The 19,435-nt window shown below is 48.3% G+C and overlaps 1 protein-coding gene across 2 annotated transcripts in view; it reads right to left on the reverse strand.

Moving 5' to 3' along the window:
- Positions 1 to 6: 6 nt before the first annotated feature.
- The window catches only part of XPO5 (exportin 5), a 51,584-nt gene continuing 32,155 nt past the window's right edge, over positions 7 to 19,435 (reverse strand). For both annotated transcript variants that reach the window (XM_062186175.1, XM_062186174.1), the window contains 15 exons: positions 17,894 to 18,093; positions 17,397 to 17,496; positions 16,389 to 16,570; positions 11,311 to 11,411; positions 7,585 to 7,681; positions 6,714 to 6,850; positions 6,360 to 6,457; positions 5,752 to 5,798; positions 5,323 to 5,420; positions 4,665 to 4,727; positions 3,886 to 3,968; positions 3,379 to 3,486; positions 3,134 to 3,271; positions 2,790 to 2,954; positions 7 to 2,650 (listed from right to left, as the gene is read on the reverse strand). In XM_062186175.1, coding sequence (XP_062042159.1) covers positions 2,513 to 2,650; positions 2,790 to 2,954; positions 3,134 to 3,271; positions 3,379 to 3,486; positions 3,886 to 3,968; positions 4,665 to 4,727; positions 5,323 to 5,420; positions 5,752 to 5,798; positions 6,360 to 6,457; positions 6,714 to 6,850; positions 7,585 to 7,681; positions 11,311 to 11,411; positions 16,389 to 16,570; positions 17,397 to 17,496; positions 17,894 to 18,093 — 1,755 coding nt within the window. In that variant the 3' untranslated portion in view covers positions 7 to 2,512. The remainder of the gene's footprint in view (positions 2,651 to 2,789; positions 2,955 to 3,133; positions 3,272 to 3,378; positions 3,487 to 3,885; positions 3,969 to 4,664; positions 4,728 to 5,322; positions 5,421 to 5,751; positions 5,799 to 6,359; positions 6,458 to 6,713; positions 6,851 to 7,584; positions 7,682 to 11,310; positions 11,412 to 16,388; positions 16,571 to 17,396; positions 17,497 to 17,893; positions 18,094 to 19,435) is intronic.

Here is a 19,435-nt window from a genome sequence, read left to right on the forward strand (position 1 = left end):
GGTTAAACTTTTTTTTTTTTTGACAGGCAGTTAGACAGTGAGAGAGAGACAGAGAAAGGTCTTCCTTCCATTGGTTCACCCTCCCAAATGGCTGCCACGGCCGATGTGCTGCAGCAATCCAAAGCCAGGCGCCAGGTGCTTCCTCCCAGTCTCCCATGCGCGTGCAGAGGCCCAAGCACTTGGACCATCCTCCACTGCCTTCCTGGGCCACAGCACAGAGCTGGAGTGGAAGAGGAGCAACCGGGACTAGAACCCGGGGTGCCGGCGCCACAGGCGGAGGATTTGACAGGTGAGCCACGGTGCCGGCCCAGGTTTAACATTTTGCAGTGAATAATGCTGGGTTCTGGGGGTGGACATTTGGTGCAGCACTTCAAGATGTGGCTTGGAATACCCATATCCCACACTGGAGTGCCTGGGCTCAGTTCCCCATTCTAGCTTCCCGAGAATACAGGCCCTGGGGAGGCAGCAAGTAGTTGGATCCCTGTTGCCCACATGGGAGACCTAGATTGAGATCCTAGCTACTAGCTTTGACCTGGCTCAGCACTGGCTGTTGTGGGCATTTGGGGAGTCAACCAGTGGATGGGAGACCTCTCCTCTGCCAGTCAAAAAAAAAAAAAAAAATTGGGTTCAGTGTCACCACAGGTTAGGGCCCAGTCCTGAAGCCTCCTGAGAGAAGTACTAAGGAAAGTGGTTTCTGGGGGCACAGCCAACCCCTAAAAAACTTTCAGTTCAAGGAGCTGAGTGAATGTGCCATTTCAGCTATCTCCTGGATTAGCAAGGAAGTTTCTGATAGGGAAAAAATACAAAAAGGCTTGTCTGTGGCAGTGTAAATGAAGCTGTGTGGCTGTGGAACAGGGCAGTTCTTAGACACCCTCTGGGGTCAGGCCCAGAGCCACGCAGACACTGAGCGCAGAGCTGCTTGGTGAATGTGCATCAGGAATCGCCGGGCAGTCTCCCAGGTCAGGTGTCCGTCACCATCCCCTCCTTCCAGTCCCCTGAGCGGGATGTCCGCGGGGAGTAACCCTGGAGTGTGTCACTGATTTGAAAAAGGCAGATGGGCCTTTTCTGTATGAAATTGAGATTTTACTGACATGCAGATGTGCTTTAGAGTTAATGTTTCTACAAAAAAGTTCTATAAACAATAGAAAATTCCTAGCATGAAGTCACAGGATGTAAAAATATTACAACACAATAAATACAACTATACCCTCCACAGCCCCAGTCAGACAGAGTAGGCAGCTAGAAGCTTGGAGGGGGAATACTCTTTGAGGTCACCTTTACAGTCAACAGAAACTTACAGCACCACGCAGAAGAGGGAGTGGGGGCCGTCTGCAGCAGAGAGCGCAACGTGACACTCCCAATCCTACTTCCCCAGCTCTGCCTCTTCCCAGCTTTACCCTGCCTGTGGCCTGTACCACTTAAATCTGTCATGTCAGTCCACTCTGGCTCTCACGGAGACCTTGTCAATGAACTAGATGAATGACAGGCCTGTCTCCACACGGCACGCGGACACATACTCTGTAGTTTCTGTATGCATCAAGCCTAACTGATGGCCAGTTATAACCTCAGGGCCAGGTCCCCTCTGCCTTCCAGGGGCCTCTAGAATGGACTCACAGTACAGGTTGTGATGGGAAGGCATATTTTCTTTTCTTTTGGAAATGGCCCTTGAGAAGTGACCAGGCACCTGAAAGACCATGAGAGTTTTGAAGGCACCTGGACTCTGCTAGTCCTAGGAGACCAGTGGCTTTGCTAGCTACTTGTCACAGATGTAGCCTAGTTGGTCTAGATTATTCTTGGATGAAAATGGTGTCATATGACACTAGATAGGGTACTGTGGCTCTTGTGCCTGAGCGGACCCTGAGGCTGGGGAAACCCTTGAGGGGTCATTCATGGAAGGGCAAGGGGTGTGAACTCAGGGCGATGACAGAGCGCACTAGGCTGCCCAGCCAGCAGTACCTGCAGGTGCTACTCAACAGTGTGCCCAGAGTTTAGCCATGGATCCCATCGGGAGGCCTGAATGCAGTTCAGCACTTAGCACCTAATCCAGACGGTGCTCCTGGGGCTGGGAAGGCTCCCTGCCAGCCCAGCAGCAAGGGGGCTCAGTGGCTCTCGCAGTGTTCCAGGAGAAACTCGAGCGAGCTCAGCTCATCGTAGCGGTGGGCACAGCACTACTAGTTGCCATCCTGCACGGTGCGTGGCCACACGAGGGCGGGAGGGCCCGGGAGGAGGGCTGCTCGCCCCAGCTTTTCTTGGCAAAGCCAGCTTCAGGTAGAACGGGAGCTACCTGGGTTATCCAGTCAGTGTGGGGTGCGCCCCACCTCCCTGTCTCCATCTGTCAGTCAACTACTTCTGAGCCTGCACAGGGCCCACTCTCCAGCTTCAGACCTGGATCTCTCTCCAGGCTGACAATGGTGAGAAGTGAGGTGGCAGTGTAAGAAGGGCCTAGAATTAGCTACAGAGGGGGGAGAAGAGATGACAATAAAGGCCGAAGAAGGATGCCCAAGAGCTTGATTCAGGGTTCAAAGATGGTGGCCAGGCTGCCCCCCTCGTTGTCCAGCACCTCTGTCTCCAGCACTGGCTTGGTTTTTTTGAAAAGTGAGGGAAGATTCTTAATGTGAACTTCTTTTCGGAATTGTTCTCCCAGGGGTTTCTGTGGAAAACAAATGCGAGAGAATGAACGCTGGACTGTGGGTAGGTAGCAGGTCGAAGACTCCCCCCTGCCACTGGCCCACGGATGGCGGATGGGGCAGGGATTGGGCAGGGAGCACTTGGGCCGCTGCATGACCTACCCCGATGCAGCCTGCAATGAGGCGCTTAAATTGGTCCTTCCGGCGCTTGTCAGCCACTTTCTGCAGGGAGGGGTTCAAAAGCTTGCAGTCAAACTGGTCCAGAGAGTCCTTCTGAATTTCGGGGATTTGCTCCATCACAGCTCTGATCTCCAGGTACCTGGGGCGCTGGAAAGTGGGGATAAACTCACTTGATGTAGGCTTGGATCCCGCTAGCTTCCCTGATTCCCGGCCACACCCACCTCACAGGCAGCATTAGCAATTTGGCAGAAGCCTAGATTTAGGCTGAGAACAGGAGCCTGGGAGCAGGCCGTGAGCGATGAAGCCTCTGTGCTCTCCCCACTCACCAGTGCCTCGTATATCTGGAAGGCCAGGTGGACCAGGGAAGCCATGCAGCCGTCGTGCTGCCCGTGCGTCTGCAGGCCTTTCAGCACACTGGTGAAGAGCCACGTGACGGCGTCTGCGAGCAGAGTCCCGGACAGCACCTGGGGAGACAGCGGTGCTCAGAGCCGCAGGGCCTCTCTGACGGTCCCAGCACCCCAGATCTCCCAGGTGGTGGAGCCAGTCCACGTGAGAAGGTGAGTCACCATACCTGTTTGAGGAGAGGCCAGCAGAGCTGTGTGGTTGTCCTTTGGCAGGACAAGGTGTCCTTCCAGGCCAGAGAATTGAAGGCTGTGATCAAGAGCGCTGTGCACACATCCTGAACGGGAAAGGATGAACATCACCACGGGAAACGCACCATTGTCTCGATTCTTACACAGCAAGAGTCGGGGAGGCAACAGGCAAGCAGGGAAGCCACAAAAGCAGCCACTGAAGAGAAGTCTGTCTACTTTTTCTGCTTTTATATAACAGGCAGTGAAAAGAAAAACTTCGTAGAAAACCTGTGTGTGGGATGCAAAGCTCAGGCATGGGGAGGCCAGACAGCCGGGCTCCAGGGCTCTGCATCAGCACGCCTTGTCTGTGTGTTTGAAAGCCCTGGCCAGCGTTAGCTTGGTTTTTACCTTTGTTTCCTCATCAAAAAACTCTTGCCGGGCATGAGAGAGAAATGAAGGCGGCTCCCCGCAGACAAGGGGAGAGGCATCACTGGCCCTCCACTCACCTCGTGCTTCATCAGGCATTTGCCCAGGTCTGTAAGCTCTGCCACGGCGGAGGGGGTCACCTCTGCGGCCATCATCTCTTCATCTGGAAGCGGAGAACGAGCAGCGTCAGCCTTTCAGAACACAGAGTATCCTGTTCCGCCAGCAGCCCCCAAAGCAAGGCTGCGCGGAGTGCTGTGGGCTGACTGATGGCCACACAGGGCCCGGACATCCTCTCACCTCCCTGCACCGGCGGCCACCCCATGGTCCACCTAGAGATGTGGCAAGCTGTGCATGTGGGGAGCATGGGAGAGGCTGGGTGGTGACTAAAAAGCTGCCGATGCTGGGATCTGTTGTTGCAAACATCTGAGCACCCACTGTGACAGGCACTGACTCAGCGCTGGGGATATAAGAGGACTGTGGGGAAGTCCCCTCCCGGTAGCAGTGTACAGTCTGTGAGGGGATGCACGGAATGCAGAACAAACATGTCGGGCAGTGACAGGTGCTAAGAAGAAACGCAACGCAGAGGAGACAGAGCGGTGAGGATGGCTGTTTTGGTCATTTGGTCATGGAAGACCTCTTAGAAGAGGTAACATTTGAGCAGAGTCCTGATTGAAGCAAGGCCAGAGATCGTGTACGTGCATGTGAGAAAATCCTGTTAGCGTACAGCAGGTGCAAAGGCGCTGAGGTGGGAGCGTGCGGGGGCACAGAGGACAGCAAGACACATGATGTCTCGGTGCACAGGCCCAGTATCAGGAGCCTGAAAGCAGATCTCCCGGGGCCACGCGAGACGCTCACTTACCGTCTCCGTCTGCAGGAGCAGCAGTACTGTGGTCAGCTCCTTTCTTTGAAACACAGCACACGGCTAAAGCGAGAGAGCGAGGTTACTGGGTGAAGGGGGCTTGGAGATGGCCTGCTGCCATCCAACCAGAGCAACCGATGCCACGCTCTTCCGGCCCATCTTCAACGAGTGGGGTGAGGGAGGAGGTGAATGTGGAAGGGGATGAGGAGACGGGAAGGGATCGAACAGGTCTCTGCGTAAGTGACCAGGAGAAGATTCCTACTCTGGATCTCAAATAAAGTGACCAAGTACCATCTCCAACATTTCAAGAACAGAAAACTGCTTCCATGTTCCAGAACTTAAAATTCTCCCTATTTTGACAGAGACAGGAAGTTGTTTCTAACAACCCAACTTCCTCTTGCTGCTTACACCTATGCCTCATACACTGGCCTTGGTTCACCATTCACAGAAGGTCTAGGTTGACTCAGGCACAACCCAGCTTCTGTCTGGTCAGTAATTTCTTATCTGTCTGTCAGTACTGCTGCAGATGTTTTTTTTTTTTTTTTTTTTTTTTTTTTCCCTTTTTTAAGTTAGTCGCGCCTTCATGGGGCTGGCTGAGTGACCAGCTCTCATCTCAGCAAAATGCGTCTCTACCACCCGGGTCCCACATGCCACTTACTGATCAGGTCCATGACTTCCCGGGTTAGCATCCGCACCAGCTGTTCCTCCAGCATCTCCTGAGACTCTGGGTTTTCGTCTGCAGCCTCATCTTCTCCACTGCAGAAGGCCAGGGGCCAAGTTCCAGGGCAAAGCAAGACGGGGAGAATGAGGAAAGCGGTGACCTTGGCCAGACCCTCTGTGCCCACCTGATTCTCGTGGCTTCTGGTGGGTCTATTTTCTATGCTAATGTCAGGAACATTATTACTGTGATCCTGTGTGGTTGGACAGAGGGTACAGGATCAAAGCTGGAAGTGGGTAAGGGAAGGTGTCTGCGTCTGCCTCCTGCCACAGCTGTGCAGACTCAGCCCAGGACACAGAATTCCTGTACCCGCTCCCTCTCCCCACCTAACCTTGCTGCCAGCTCACCCCAGGACTGGGTCTTCCTTACCACAAGAGGCTCCTCTGGTTGATGACTTGCCACTTCTGGGAAAGCCTCTGGGAAAACACAAGACAAGCAGGCACTAGGTTTGAGGAGGGAACTGAACTCCTAAGACCTGAGACCCACTTCGTGACTAACATTTTCAGAATGATTCCTGGTACCAACAACAGGGCCTCGTTAGGCTCCATGTTACAGCACCGCACACGGTTTCTGTCACCTCTCCCACCCCCATGCTGAGGGCAGCAGGTCAAACAGCGCTTTGCTTGAAAAGGACCAACACCACTCAGAATCCCTGGTGTCTGGACGCATCTGCTCATCGCCCAGCTCGTTCCCCTGCTTAACTCCAGGAGGGGCAGCACTGCCCTGAGCCCGTCACCCATCACAGGGGACGAGAGCAGGCCCGCGCCGCCCGCTGCTCTGCAGGCCATTACGTCAGCCTAGTTTTCTGGGAGTTGTTCAACTGACTGCAGCGCTGACGGTCTGCTGGGGTGGGAGCTCTGTGCAGCCGGCCTGGCAGGGCCTAGAGACAACACCGGGAGGGGCCCGACTCGCCAAACTCGCAGTGGCCACTTGCCAGTGGAGCGCTCTTGCCTCCCCTTTGCTGGCCCGTCCCTTACCATGTGGAGGTAGGTGAAGAGAGGTCCAAGGATGGGAGACACCAGCGCTTCGTAGTGCTCCGGGGGACAGAAGAGCACCAGAGGCTTCACAAAGACCCGTGCTGCGGGGCAGGTTAAGGGGTTTCAGCACACGGACACAGCCTGGGCAGTCAGGCTTGCGGGATCGCCAGGGACTTCCTGACTAAACAGGGAGAAATCATCCCGCTGCATGCAGCTCAATGCCATCACACTTATTTGTCCTGCCATTTACTTCAAACTTGCAGGCTTCTTAATGAGAACACGATACTGAAGACACAGTCCTCCGCCTTCCTCTGTCCTGACCTTCCAGGTTATCGAGGACTTTTCAAAGGATATGGAGCATGGGTCTGAGGCGGTAGTCAGGAATATTGTTCAAGTTGACAAAGGCGGAGCTAAGGAGCTGGGTAGCAAGGTCCTCCACGGTGTAGAAGTCCTGCTGCATGGAAGGGCCTGCCTTCCCGAGGATATGGAAACTGCAAGGGAAAACCAGGGGCAGTGACACATCTGGCATTTGCTACTGCCATTCCTAACTGCCCCAAGAGTTTTCAGCCAGAAAAGCAATTGTATTTGCTCCCTAAGAGCCCCTGAACTTTAAAGATGTGGGCCTAATCTTTAATGAGAAGTGAAAATACCTGCCCCTACCCAGTACCAATAAGGAAACTCCAACCTCTTTTTAGACAAACGTCTGTAGCCAAAATCAACAGTGGCCCTCCTTACCCTGTACGTGTTCTTACACAGGAGGCTCTCGTTGGCATGACTGCTTATAGAGAACGGGGTTAGTGAGGCCAAAGCTCTGGGGAGGTATGCATGAGGGCCAGGTCTGTCCCCATCCCCCAGCTAGGACCTGCAGACTCCTGGCCAGCGGCTGACTCTTACTGTCCCGTGAGAGGCTGTGAGCAGTGAGAGGTCTGAGCAAATGCAGCCTCACCAACTCTTGTCTTCCACCTGGGTGCCCTCACTTCATGCACTAGACACAGAAAACCAGGGTGTGAAACAGTCATGACCAGGACCGTGAGGCTCATAAAATAATTACCAAAATGCTAATGCAAGGAAGCTTGTCGTGCATTTTGATTTGACCCTAAAATCATTAGTTTCCTGTCTCACTTTACCCATACACTAGAACTGGAGATCACAAACCCCACTCGTGGCCACTCCCAGGCAGTAGCCACCAGGGACGAGAACGTGAGGGGCAGCGGTGGCTCCTTACCAGTTTTCATAGAGAGTGCTGAAGAAACGCTGCATTCTTTCCAAAACTGTCTTGTAGACGGGGTGGTCATTGAGTTCCAGGAGAGGCTGAGGTAATCCTGTGGAGAGACACGGGCCAGGAGCACGCCGCCCTGCTCCTAGGAGTCTCGCAGCTGTGCTCTGGGCATGTGAGTGTGCGTGCAGGTGCTGCCACTGCAGAGCAGACGGCTGCATCGCCTGCCAGCTGGAGGTGCTAGAGCTGTCCCCAGGGTGACCTGTTACACTCTCTTGGTAGGGAAAGGACTTTGGACTAGGTCTCAGCACTCTCATTTCTGCCATGACATGATTACACACATATTTATATGTAATATATACATTTTTTCCAGGTGGGACAGGAAGTAAAACAGAGAGACAAGTCAGGATCTCAAAACATTCTAGTTTGTCCATCTAGTTGGCAACATTATATACACATAGATTTATTTATCTGAAAGGCAGAGTTACAGGGGAATCCAGAGAGATCTTCTATCCTCTGGTTCGCTCCCCAAATGGTCCCAGTGGCAAGGGGTATGCTAGGCTGAAGCCAGCAGCCTGGAACTCCATCTGGTCTCCCACATGGGTGGCAGGGCCCTGTACTTGGTCCATCTTTCACTGCTTTGCCAGGTGCATTAGCAGAGAGCTGCATCAGAAGTAGAGCAAGGGCTGGCGCTGTGGCATACTGGGTAAAGCTGCCACCTGCAGTGCTGGCATCCCTGTGGGTGCTGGTTCCTGTCCTGGTTGCTCCAATTCCAATTCAGCTCCTTGCTAATGCACCTGGGAAAACAGAAGATTGTCCAAGTCCTCGGCCCCAATACCCGTGTGGAAGACCTGGAAAAACTCCTGGCTCATGGCTTTGGCTGAGCCCAATTTCAGCCATGAGGACATTTGGGGGGGTGAACCAACAGACCAAAGATCTCTCTCACCCTTTCAAATAAAAAATAAATAAATCTTAAGAAAAATAAGAAATGCAGCAGCTGGGGCTCAAACTGCTGCTCACATGGGATGCTGGCATCACAGGTAGCAGGTGGTGGCTTAACCTACTATGCCTCAACACCAGCCCCAGGACACACAATTTTTTTTTTTTTTTTAAAGATTTATTTATTTGAAAGTCAGAGTTACACAGAGAGGGAAGGAGAGGCAGAGAAAGAGAGAGGTCTTCCATCTGCTGGTTCACTCCCCAGATGGCCACAACGACCAGAGCTGCACCGATCTGAAGCCAGGAGCTTCCTCTGGGTCTTCCCATGCGCATATATGGGCCCAAGGACTTGGGCCATTTTCTATCGCTTTCCCAGGTCATAGCAGAAAGTTGGATTGGAAGTGGAGCAGCCAAATCTCAAACCGGAGCCCATAAGGGATGCTGTCACTGGCACTGCAGGTGGTGGCCTTACCCACTATGCCACAGCACCAGCTCCGTGGAATACATAATTCTAAATCAAGGGTTTCTGATTTGAGCAATGCAATGTTGTAGGAGAATATGGCAAAACTACACCTTCTTTCTGTATTCATGGGAATATGGGTCTTGGAAATTCTATTTTTTACTAGAGACTGCAACGTGAATTTTAGTGTAGTGGTGCCAAAGAAAAGATCCAGGACTAGCCAAGGCCAAGACAGACAGACATGAGCTGTGGAAAAGCAAAGTGACACCCATCCTCAGGTTACCTTCATAACTGAGGAACGCTCACTGGATTGCTGACCCTAGCCAGCCCCGGCTGGGGTGATGGCTGGGAATACAGAGGACGCTGCGGAGGCGGGAATGTGAGCCAGTGTGAAGCTTCGGAGACAGACACAAGGCACACAACGTGGATGTTTCCAGCTCTGTCTTCCAACATGCCTGGTCTTGCTCACTTGTGTTTCTGATATGAGTCACACCTCTCTATTTCTTGGATAAACCAAGCTCTTTCCTGCCTGCATCAGGATCCTGTCCCTGCCCAGGGACAGCCCTAGCCAGCCCTCTTGGGTCCCAATCTGGCAAGCTGCTACTCACCCTTCACAACTCCACTGGGAGGCAACCTGTGACACCTCTCGAAGACTGGGTTAGGTCTCACAATAAATACTCATAGAACCCTGCCATTTTCCTTCAGAGCAAATACCACAATTATGACCATATAGCTATTTTCATGCTTATATGTCAATAGGAAAAATTAGTTTGAGCTATATTCTCATCAAGTTAACAACTGGGAAACATGGCTTAGAATCTATTCTTCTGAAACTCCTGCTAATAGGTTAAAGGTGGGAAAGTATACTAGTATCTTTCAGTTTAAAAGTCACAGTTGTGCAGGCATTTGTTCTAGTGATTAAGACGTTGGTTGGGGCTGGCGCTGTGGCATAGTGGGTTAACACCCTGGCCGGAAGCGCCGGCATCCCATATGGACGCCGGTTAGAGATCCGGCTGCTCCACTTCCAGTCCAGTTCTCTGCTATGGTCTGGGATAACAGTAGAAGATGGCCCAAATCCTTGGGCCCCTGCACCCGTGTGGGAGACCTGGAGGAAGCTCCTGGCTTCGGATCGGCACAGCTCCAGCTGTTGCAGCCAGTTGGGGAGTGAACCAATGGATGGAAAACCTCTCTCTCTTACTCTCTGCCTCTCCTCTCTCTGTGTAACTCTGACTTTCAAAAAATCAATCAATCTTAAAAAAAAAAAAAAAAGTTGGTTAAGATGGCCCATATCAGGGCCAGCACTGTGTAACCAGTAGGGCTGCCACCTGTGACACTGGCATTGCATGTGGGCGTCAGTTCATGTCCCAGCTGCTCCCCTTCCAATCCAGCTCCCTGCTAATGGCTGGATGTGTGTATGTATGTGGGTGTGTGTATGCGGAGGATGGCCCAAGTGTTTGGGGCCCTGATACTTGAAGGAAGCTCATGGCTTCGGCGTGGCCATCCCTGGCTGTTGTGGACATCTGGGGAGTGGATGGAAGATCTCTCGCTTTGTGGCTCTTTCAAATAAATAAATAAATCTTAAGAAGAAGAAAAAAAAAAAAAAGATATGCCTGGGTTTGATGTTTGGCTGAAGCTCCAGCTTCCTGTTAACACAGATCTGGGGAGGCAGCAGCAATGGTTCAACTAACCACAGCCACATGGGAGACGTAGGTTAAGTTCCTGGTTCCTGGACTTGGCCTGGCCTAGTCCCAAGCTGTGGTAGGCATCAGGCAAGTGAACCAGCAGATACACTGTTTAACTTAAAAAAAGAAAAAGAAAAAAAAAAAAAAAAAAAAAGAAGAAGCTGCTGTGGGTGCTGTGGTATAGTGGCCTAAGCCACTGGCTGCATCGCTGACATCCTACCTATATGGATGGTGGTTTGAGTCCTCGCTACTCCTCTTCCGATCCAGCTCTCTGCTATGGCCTGGGAAAGCAGTAGAAGATGACCCAAGTGCTTTTGCTTGGGCCCCTGTACCTGAATGGGCGACCCTGGCTTCTGGCTTCGGATCAGCGCAGCTCCAGCCATTGTGGCCATCTGAGGAGTGAACCAGTAGATGGAAGACCTCTCTCTCTCCCTCTCTGTCTTTAACTCTGCCTCTCAAATAAATAAAATCATTAAAAAAAAAAAAAAAGCTGCTGGTGCTCAAGAGGAGCCTGTGGGAACTCCACAATACATTTCCCAAGAGCAGAAGGCCTGGGGGCGCCAGATAAGGAGCAGGTACAAACTACACTGAAGCTGCTCAAAGATCCCATTACAGATAAGGCGTTTTAGGGGGGAAAAGCGTTCGATTTCTTACCTAATATAGAAGACTTTTCTGCTTCAAGCATATCCAGAGCTTTAGTGAAAGGCTCTACCATTTTGGCTAGCATTTCTGGTGCGTACAAAGTATTGTGGGTTCTGAAAGAAATAAGGATGCAGCATGAACTTCCTCTGGTCTGGTGCAAAAGCAAAGCCTGGGCTTCATCGGCTTATTCAGTGACACTGTATTTCTACAGAGACAGGTTTCCCATCAACACTGTTCCTGGCAGGAAAGAGAAAAAGGTACAGCCACCTGAGTGTTCCCTGGGGAAAGACACACTTGAAGCTATAAGTACAGCTATGTAATATTCAACATCTAACAGGAATCAACACAAACAAAAGAACCAAATCCACACATAGCCAGACAGTATCAGAGCCTGAAGCAAGAAAATTCTTCTAAGCCTGAGACAATGCCTTGACACCACTAGTTTTGTGCTTCAGTGCTACAGAATGAAATGTTCATGATGCTGTGCATTCTCAGACAGGGAACAGGTGATTCTATGTCTTGTTTCCCAGTTCTGCTTCCAGGAGCACTGACCTCGCCAACAGCTGTTTCAGCCTCCTGGAGGAAGACAATTTCTAATACACATGCCTGTCCCCAACATGACTAGCCTGAGTCTGACTACAAGGAAACATCATCGCATACTGTCCAAAGCACTCTGTCCCACCCAAAGCAGCAGTCCCGCTGAATAGCTGACAGCCAGATGCGTGGTGACCATATCCCTTAAGTCCATATTTAAATCCCCGTGGTTGGTTTTGTTTTGCATCTCATATAAGAAGTCATCTACTGCACTGAAGGTGTAAAAATAGTCTAGAAGTTTTACTTTTTTGGACTTAAATCCATTTGAAATTTACTTTTGTGTATGGCGATGAGCAAGAATCTATTTTCTCTAGATGGAAAATCAACTGTCCTTTATCATGCACTGAACAGTGTATGTTTTCCTTACTTCTGTCATGTAGCACTGTCACATACATGTGTGATACTTTATAGGTACCTTTACTATTGTGCTGAACCCATCATCGCTAGGGAAGATTTCTGCTAAAGAACTCATGTGGTATTAGATCAACTTTTTTTTTACAGATTTATTTATTTATTTCAAAGGCAGAGTTACAGAGAGGCAGAGGCAAAGAGAGAAAGAGAAAGTCTTCCATCCACTGGTTTACTCCCCAAACGGCTACAACAGTTGGGACTGGGCTGATCCAGTATAAACTGTTTAGTAGCACTGGTGAAAGCAAGGATCCTTGTCTTAATCCTGAAGGCTGGACAGCTTGTGGTCTTTTTATGACTGAGTATGATGTATAAATATGCACTTGCATGAAAATTCATGTTGAAGAAATTCTCTTCTATTTCCAGTTGCTAAGTGTTTTTGTTTGCTTTTAAATCATGAAAGAGTACTAACTTTTTCAAATGCTTTTTCTGCACTGAGGTGACTTTAAGGTTTGATTCTTTTTGGTGTATTACACTAACTGATTTTGTATGAGTACTGAATCATTCTTGCATCCCTGGGTAAATCCCATTTAGTCATGGTGTACTATTTTGTATGTTAGAATCAACTTGCTATTATTCTGTGAGGCTATCTGCAGTGCTAGTCCCGGTCGGGGTGCCGGATTCTGTCCCGGTTGCCCCTCTTCCAGTTCAGCTCTCTGCTGTGGCCAGGGAGTGCAGTGGAGGATGGCCCAAGTGCTTGGGCCCTGCACCCCATGGGAGACCAGGAGAAGCACCTGGCTCCTGCCATCGGATCAGCGCGGTGCGCCGGCTGCAGTGCGCCAGCCGCGGCGGCCATTGGAGGGTGAACCAACGGCAAAAGGAAGACCTTTCTCTCTGTCTCTCTCTCTCACTGTCCACTCTGCCTGTCAAAAAAAAAAAAAAAAAAAAAAAAAGTAATTTGCTATCTTTTTTTTGTTTCTGAATTAAGTTTCTCTTGGTTGCTTTGCAAGATGCTAAAACAATGAAATGATCTCTGGTGAAATTAGTTTTTCCTGAGAAGAAATCCATAATCTGAATTTGACAGGAGGCAGACCAGTCATCTGGTTTTACTTAAGTAACTGTGACTCTGACTCCAAGAAACAATTTAAAAACAGAAGGGTTACTGTTATCAGTACGTGGAATACTCCTGAGACCACCACAGAATCCGGCATTCCTTACAGCTTCCTGTTAGCCCAGGAGATGGCGTCACAGTGGCTGCACCTCACTCACAGTGCTGGCAGGAAGACCCGACAGTGCTCCAGCTCCTACATCTGACTCCAGGTGAGGTGTGTACAACAGCGACATCCACAAGCCCTGGGAGGATTCAGGCTCCAAAAAGATCCCCCTGCCTGACACATTTCCAACTTCCAGATCTGCATTTTCACGTTACAAAGGGCTAGGTGTTGCTTGGCAAGGAAAAAACAACTGAGTAACAAAAGTTTTAAATTTTGTATGATCCACACCTATTTGAAATAGTATTGCCAGCCAGGAGTAATCACTAGGCTAACAAAACTTCACACATATAAAGATTTTTAATTAAACACATGGAAGATACATAAAACAATGGAAAAAAGGTCACAGGAAAGCCGTTATTCAAAAGTTAATGATGAAAGTGAACCTTTTAAGAATAATAAAGAGTTCTACTACCCACGTGTATCCTCCATCCAATTCACTGGAGGCAGTGTTATCCAGTAGAAATATAAGGAAAGCCAGAGTGGACGTGGATTTCAAACTGTTTTTGCACCAAAATACTACACTTGATCTTAGCCAAAAGGCCGAGAAGCAATTGCAACAAAATAAACTTAGCTTTTAATTCCACTTTTTAAAGTGCTGTCATGTAAGTTATTTAAAATTTCTGGTAATCAGACTAAAAATTAAAAAAAAAAAAACCACAAAATATATTATTTAACCTATAAAAACATAATTGTAAATATGTTATTAACATAAACAGGTACTTTACATTCTTTTTGAACTAAGATTTAGAAATGTGTGTATTTTACACTTATGGCTTATCTCAATTCAGAATAACCACATTTCAAGTGTTCAAGAACTATCTGTGAGTAGTGGCTTCTATATAAACACAGCTCCAATACCTTTTTCATCAGACATATAAGTGCTATCAATATCTTGCCATATCTTTCAGGGAAGCTAACTTTTATCTAGTAAAAACAGTAATTTAAGGGGGCCGGTGCTGTGCTATATATAGTGGGTAAAACCGCCACCTGCGATACCAGCATCCCATATGGGATGCCAGCTGTTTCACTTTCAAATAAATAAATAAATCTTAAAAAAAAAAAAAGCATGCATCTCAAAATTGCTTTTGGGAGCCACTGCTGTGGCACAGTGGGTTAATGCCCTGGCCTGAAGCGCCAGCATCCCATATAGGCACCGATTCAAGACCCAGCTACTCTACTTCCGATCCAGCTCTCTGCTATGGCCTGGGAAAGCAGCAGAGGATAGCCCAAGTCCTTGGGCCCCTGCACCCACGTGGGAGACCCAGAAGCTCCTGGCTCCTGGCTTCGGATTGGCGCAGCTCCGGCTGTTGAGGCCAATTGGGGAGTGAACAGGTGGATGAAGGACCTCTCTCTCTCTCTCTCTCTGCCTCTCCTCTCTCTGTGTAACTCTGACTTTCAAGTAAATAAATAAATCTTTAAAAAAATTGCTTTTGTACCAAAATAGTTACTTTTCACTTTTTGAAGTACTCTTGTATTAACTCATGCAACAGTTATTCTGTTCAATGTGCATATTAACCACATGAGGATCCTATTAAATGCAGATTCTGACTTCATATGCTCAGGTGTGGGCCCTATTTTTTTTAATAAACCTATCTTTCATTTTCTTTTTTTAAAGGTTCATTTATTTATTTGAAAGGCAGAGTTAGAGAGAGAGAGAGAGAGAGTTAGAGAGAGAGAGAGAGAGAGAGAGAGGATTCATCCTCTGGTTCACTCCCCAAATGACCACAATAGCTGGTGCTGGGCCAGGCCAAAGCCAGGAGCCCGGAACTCCATCTAGGTCTTCCATATGGCTGGTAGGGGTCCAAGTATTTGCGCCATGTTCTGCTGCTTTTCCAGGTGCATTACCAGAGAACTAGATTGGAAATGGAGCAGCTGGAACTAGAATCCAGACCTCTAAAGGCATGCCAGCTTCACCTGCTGTGCCACCATGCTGCCCCCACACTGGTTCTGCCATTCAAACAAGCTCTCATGGGTTTGGCGATGCTAGTCTTATGACCCAGCTATGTAAGCCGTGGATATAATACATGGGGCTGAAAAATATATGGCCCTTTCCTTTGGCACGGTTAGCCAGTGAATGTCTGATCTAGCTGAGCTCACAGTCATTGCCACTGAATTCACATTAGCTCATATTACCACCCAGAGAAGCACGACTTCAGAAAGTAACCACTTTGCTCCAATGAACAATTTCTTTACTGGCAAAAACTTACATCAGATAAGACTCAAAAGTAAAAGTAAAGATGAAGTATAAGGTGAGAGAACTTGAGGAGGCTTAAAATGAGAAAAGTGATTAGGATTAGCCCTCACGGGCCCACATGGGATGTAAGAGTAATGTAAATGTAAATGTAAATGTAAATTAATTAAATGTACATATTAAAAAATTTTTTTTGAGAGGCAGAAATACAGACAGAAACACAGAAAGATGGGGCTTCCATTGGGCAATTCACTCCTCAAATGCCTACAACAGCTGGGGAGAGAGGCTGGGGCCAGAGGTAGGAGCCAGAAACTCGATCTATGTTTCCCATGTGGCTGGCTGGCAGGAATGCAACTACGTGAGCCATCACCTGCTGCCTCCCAGGATCAGCATCAGCAGGAACTTGGAATCGGGGGCCCGAGCCTGGGACTCAAACCCAGGCTCTCTGATATGGGATGAGGCATTATAACTGGTGGCTTCACCACTAGGCCAAATGTACATCACTGATGCTATTTTTAAAAAACAAGAGATTCCCCCTCCCCACAAGAAAGAAACAAGACCTAATCCCTCACTGTCACCATCATAACATGAAGACATATAAACAGATCAAACTTTTGAGACACTTTAGGTAAAAACATTAAAATAAAAAAAAAAAAAAGAGAATAACCTTCATTCTGACCCACCTTATAAGGGCAAGCAAATTGTCAAGAAGTTTCAGGATCTGCTCTGTGCAGGGGTTACGGAAGACTGGATTTCCACTGGGTGTATAACCCACAACAAATCCCCCAGCTTTGGCCTCTTCTAGGTCGGTGGGCCAGCAAGTCCGTTTCATAACACCTAGGATGCTATACACACAAAAGCTCATCTACAGAAAGACAAGAATGAGAGGTAACCATAAAAGGGGAAGAAAAGACAAAAGAACTGCTGGATATAGTTAGGGCCGGGCAAAGGTGAGAGGCCAGAAAGAAGGTAAGAATCCTATGCCCTCCTGTACTCATGGGATTCCTGTCCCTTCCTTTCAGATACAGTCCAAGAGGGGTCTTCTCACAATCGTTTTCAGAGCCAGTAGGAGGCTCTTGAAGCTTCCCTTTTGTAAGGATGCCTTTCCACAGGCTGCAGGGACCCTCTCAAGGGACTCCAATTAGAAAGGCAGCTTAGACATGCTCCAAAGCCAAGTGTTGAAATCACCATCATTTCACCCTGCTCTGAGCTGACCCTGTGCCCTCCAGTTTGGGCCTTAACAGCTTTGGCACTAAGCCCCATATCACAGCACTTTCAACCAACCGTCTGCTTGCCAGGTTAATTCCTATGACTTCTGTCATTAATGGAGCCGGGAACAAGGCATATTTGAATAGTAGAGCCCTATAAAACCTCAGATTTTCAAGTTAGGCCCTCACTCAGGACATTACATGATAGACAGGTGGCAAGACACCCCTGTTGACCAAGCTCTGACCTACTTGCTCACTACAGCTCAGTCTTCAGAGCTTCTAAGCCAAAATAACGACTCCTACTCTGCTATGGACACTAATTCAAGACCAAAGATAAGAAAGCAGAAGCTTAAGGAAGTGGAGACTCCCAGGTTTCTCTCCAGTACAGAAAAAACAAATCTATAAAGAATTTAACAAATGACAATATGCTACTCGTACCCATAGCCAATTCAACTTCTCATCCCCAGAAGGATCTTTACTTACTCGTGCACGGTTTAAGCCACAGGGATCCTCCATGCCTGGGTCATAGTTTTTCTGATCCGCACCCACATAGGCAATAAAAGCATCAACATCTGACAGCGCTCTAAAGGTTGGAGGGGGAAAGCAAGTTACGTTATGTATTAAGCAAAGACACTTTCTTCCACAAGAGCTTATAGGTTATGATTATTTGGCTCCAATGAGCAGTTTTGATAGTGAGAAGTTCAACTATATTGTCAGCTGTCATTTGAAGGCTTAAAGTTCCTTTTCTATTCCCACATGCTACTTGCAACATGCAAAGAATAACAAAGGTTCCTCTTTTCCTATACCTCTGAACAGCATGGTGATGTTGTTAGAGATCAGATTCCAAACAACTGCTTTCAGACAAATTCAGGTATCACTGATAGTACCACTTATAGCCCCCACATCCACCCTGGGTATAGCGCTTGAAGTAGAACGGACAAGCAAGTGCAGTAGGTGTCAGGGCAAAAGATTTCCTCTACCTGTGCATGTCTTCAGAAAGCCAGATGCTGGCCACAGGCGCCATCAGCTCCTCTAAGAACACCTTCTGCCGCTCGTAGTTTTTGAACTGGTTGCTGATGAGAACCAGGGCTTCCATGAGAGCACACTTCTCCATCTGTGTCAAGAGCAGCTCATTGGAGAGAAGCTGCTTCACATGACTATAAAGCATGTCAAAATTGGGCTGCAGATTATAAAGAAAAAAAGCCAGAGGTGATGGAGGACTTTCAGGAGTCAGTCACTATAAGAAGAAAGAAACCAGAGCAAGTCCCAGGAGGGTCAGGCCTCTAAGGAAGTCCTTTAGTAACTCTGAAAATTTGTTTTTTTTTTTTTTTTTTTTAAGATTTATTTATTTGGGGCCGGTGCTATGGTGCAGCAGGTTGAAGCCCCAGCCTACGGTGCTGGCATTCCCTATGGGGCGCCTGTTTGAGTCCTGGCTGCTTCACATTCAATCTAGCTCCCTGCTATTGCACCTGGGAAAGCAGTGGAGGATGGCCCAAGTCCTTGGGTCTCTGCACCATATGGGAGACCTGGAAGAAGCTCCTGGCTTTGGATTAGCTCAGCTCCAGCTATTGCAGCCATTTGGGGAGTGAACCAACGGATGGAAGACCTCTCTGTGTCTCTACCTCTCTGTAACTCTTTTGGATGAACAAAATAAATCTTAAAAAAGAATAATTTATTTGAAAATCAGAGTTACATTGAGAGAAAGGGAAAGACTGAGGTCTTCCATCTGCTGCTTCACTCCCCAGACAGCCTCAACAGCTGGGGCTGGGCCAGGCAGAAACCAGGAACTCCATCAGTGTCTCCCACATGGGTGTCAGGGGCCCAGGTACTTCAGCCAACTTCTGCTGCTTTTCCATGTACATTAGTAGGGAGCTGGATTGGAAGTGCAGCAGTCAGGACTTGAACCGGCACTCATATGAGATGCTAGAGTTGCAGGTGCTGGCTTAACCCAATGTGCCATGAGACTATCCCTTGTTATAATGATCTTTCACATTGCTTCTCGGCCTTTTGGCTAAAATCAAGTGTAATGTTCTTTTGCATGAAAAAATACGGCAATTCAGATGGAGGAGTTCTTGCCTTGAGTATTTGGATAACTGTATTTTCCAATACTGCAACAATGAAAATTATCTTTTTTTCTATGTCAACTTTACAATATCTTTGCAGGCAAAGACCAGTTTGTTAAAGACACAAAGAAACAACTGCTGTGTATTCACCGAAATATCTGGCCAGTTTATAATCTGGAATCAGGCTAAATTTCTTAAAGCAATATCCCCAGAAGTTGGATTTGTAACTGGATTCTCTCAAGATTAGGCACACCATCTGGCCATAGTAAGAATACTGCATAGTACAGTAACAAGGTGTACATTTAGGGCAAATCATTTATTCTGAAGGGAGAAAATAATTTGCCTTTTTAACTACAGTAGAGAGGAAGAACCCAGCAAGTATGTAAAGCTACAGTTCCCCCTTTTTCCTTTATGTGAGGTATTACAAAGGCTAGGTTGAAAGAAATGTAACCAAACTCA

The sequence above is a fragment of the Lepus europaeus genome, chromosome 3 (genome assembly GCF_033115175.1).
Source record: "Lepus europaeus isolate LE1 chromosome 3, mLepTim1.pri, whole genome shotgun sequence".
Classification (NCBI taxonomy): domain Eukaryota; kingdom Metazoa; phylum Chordata; class Mammalia; order Lagomorpha; family Leporidae; genus Lepus; species Lepus europaeus.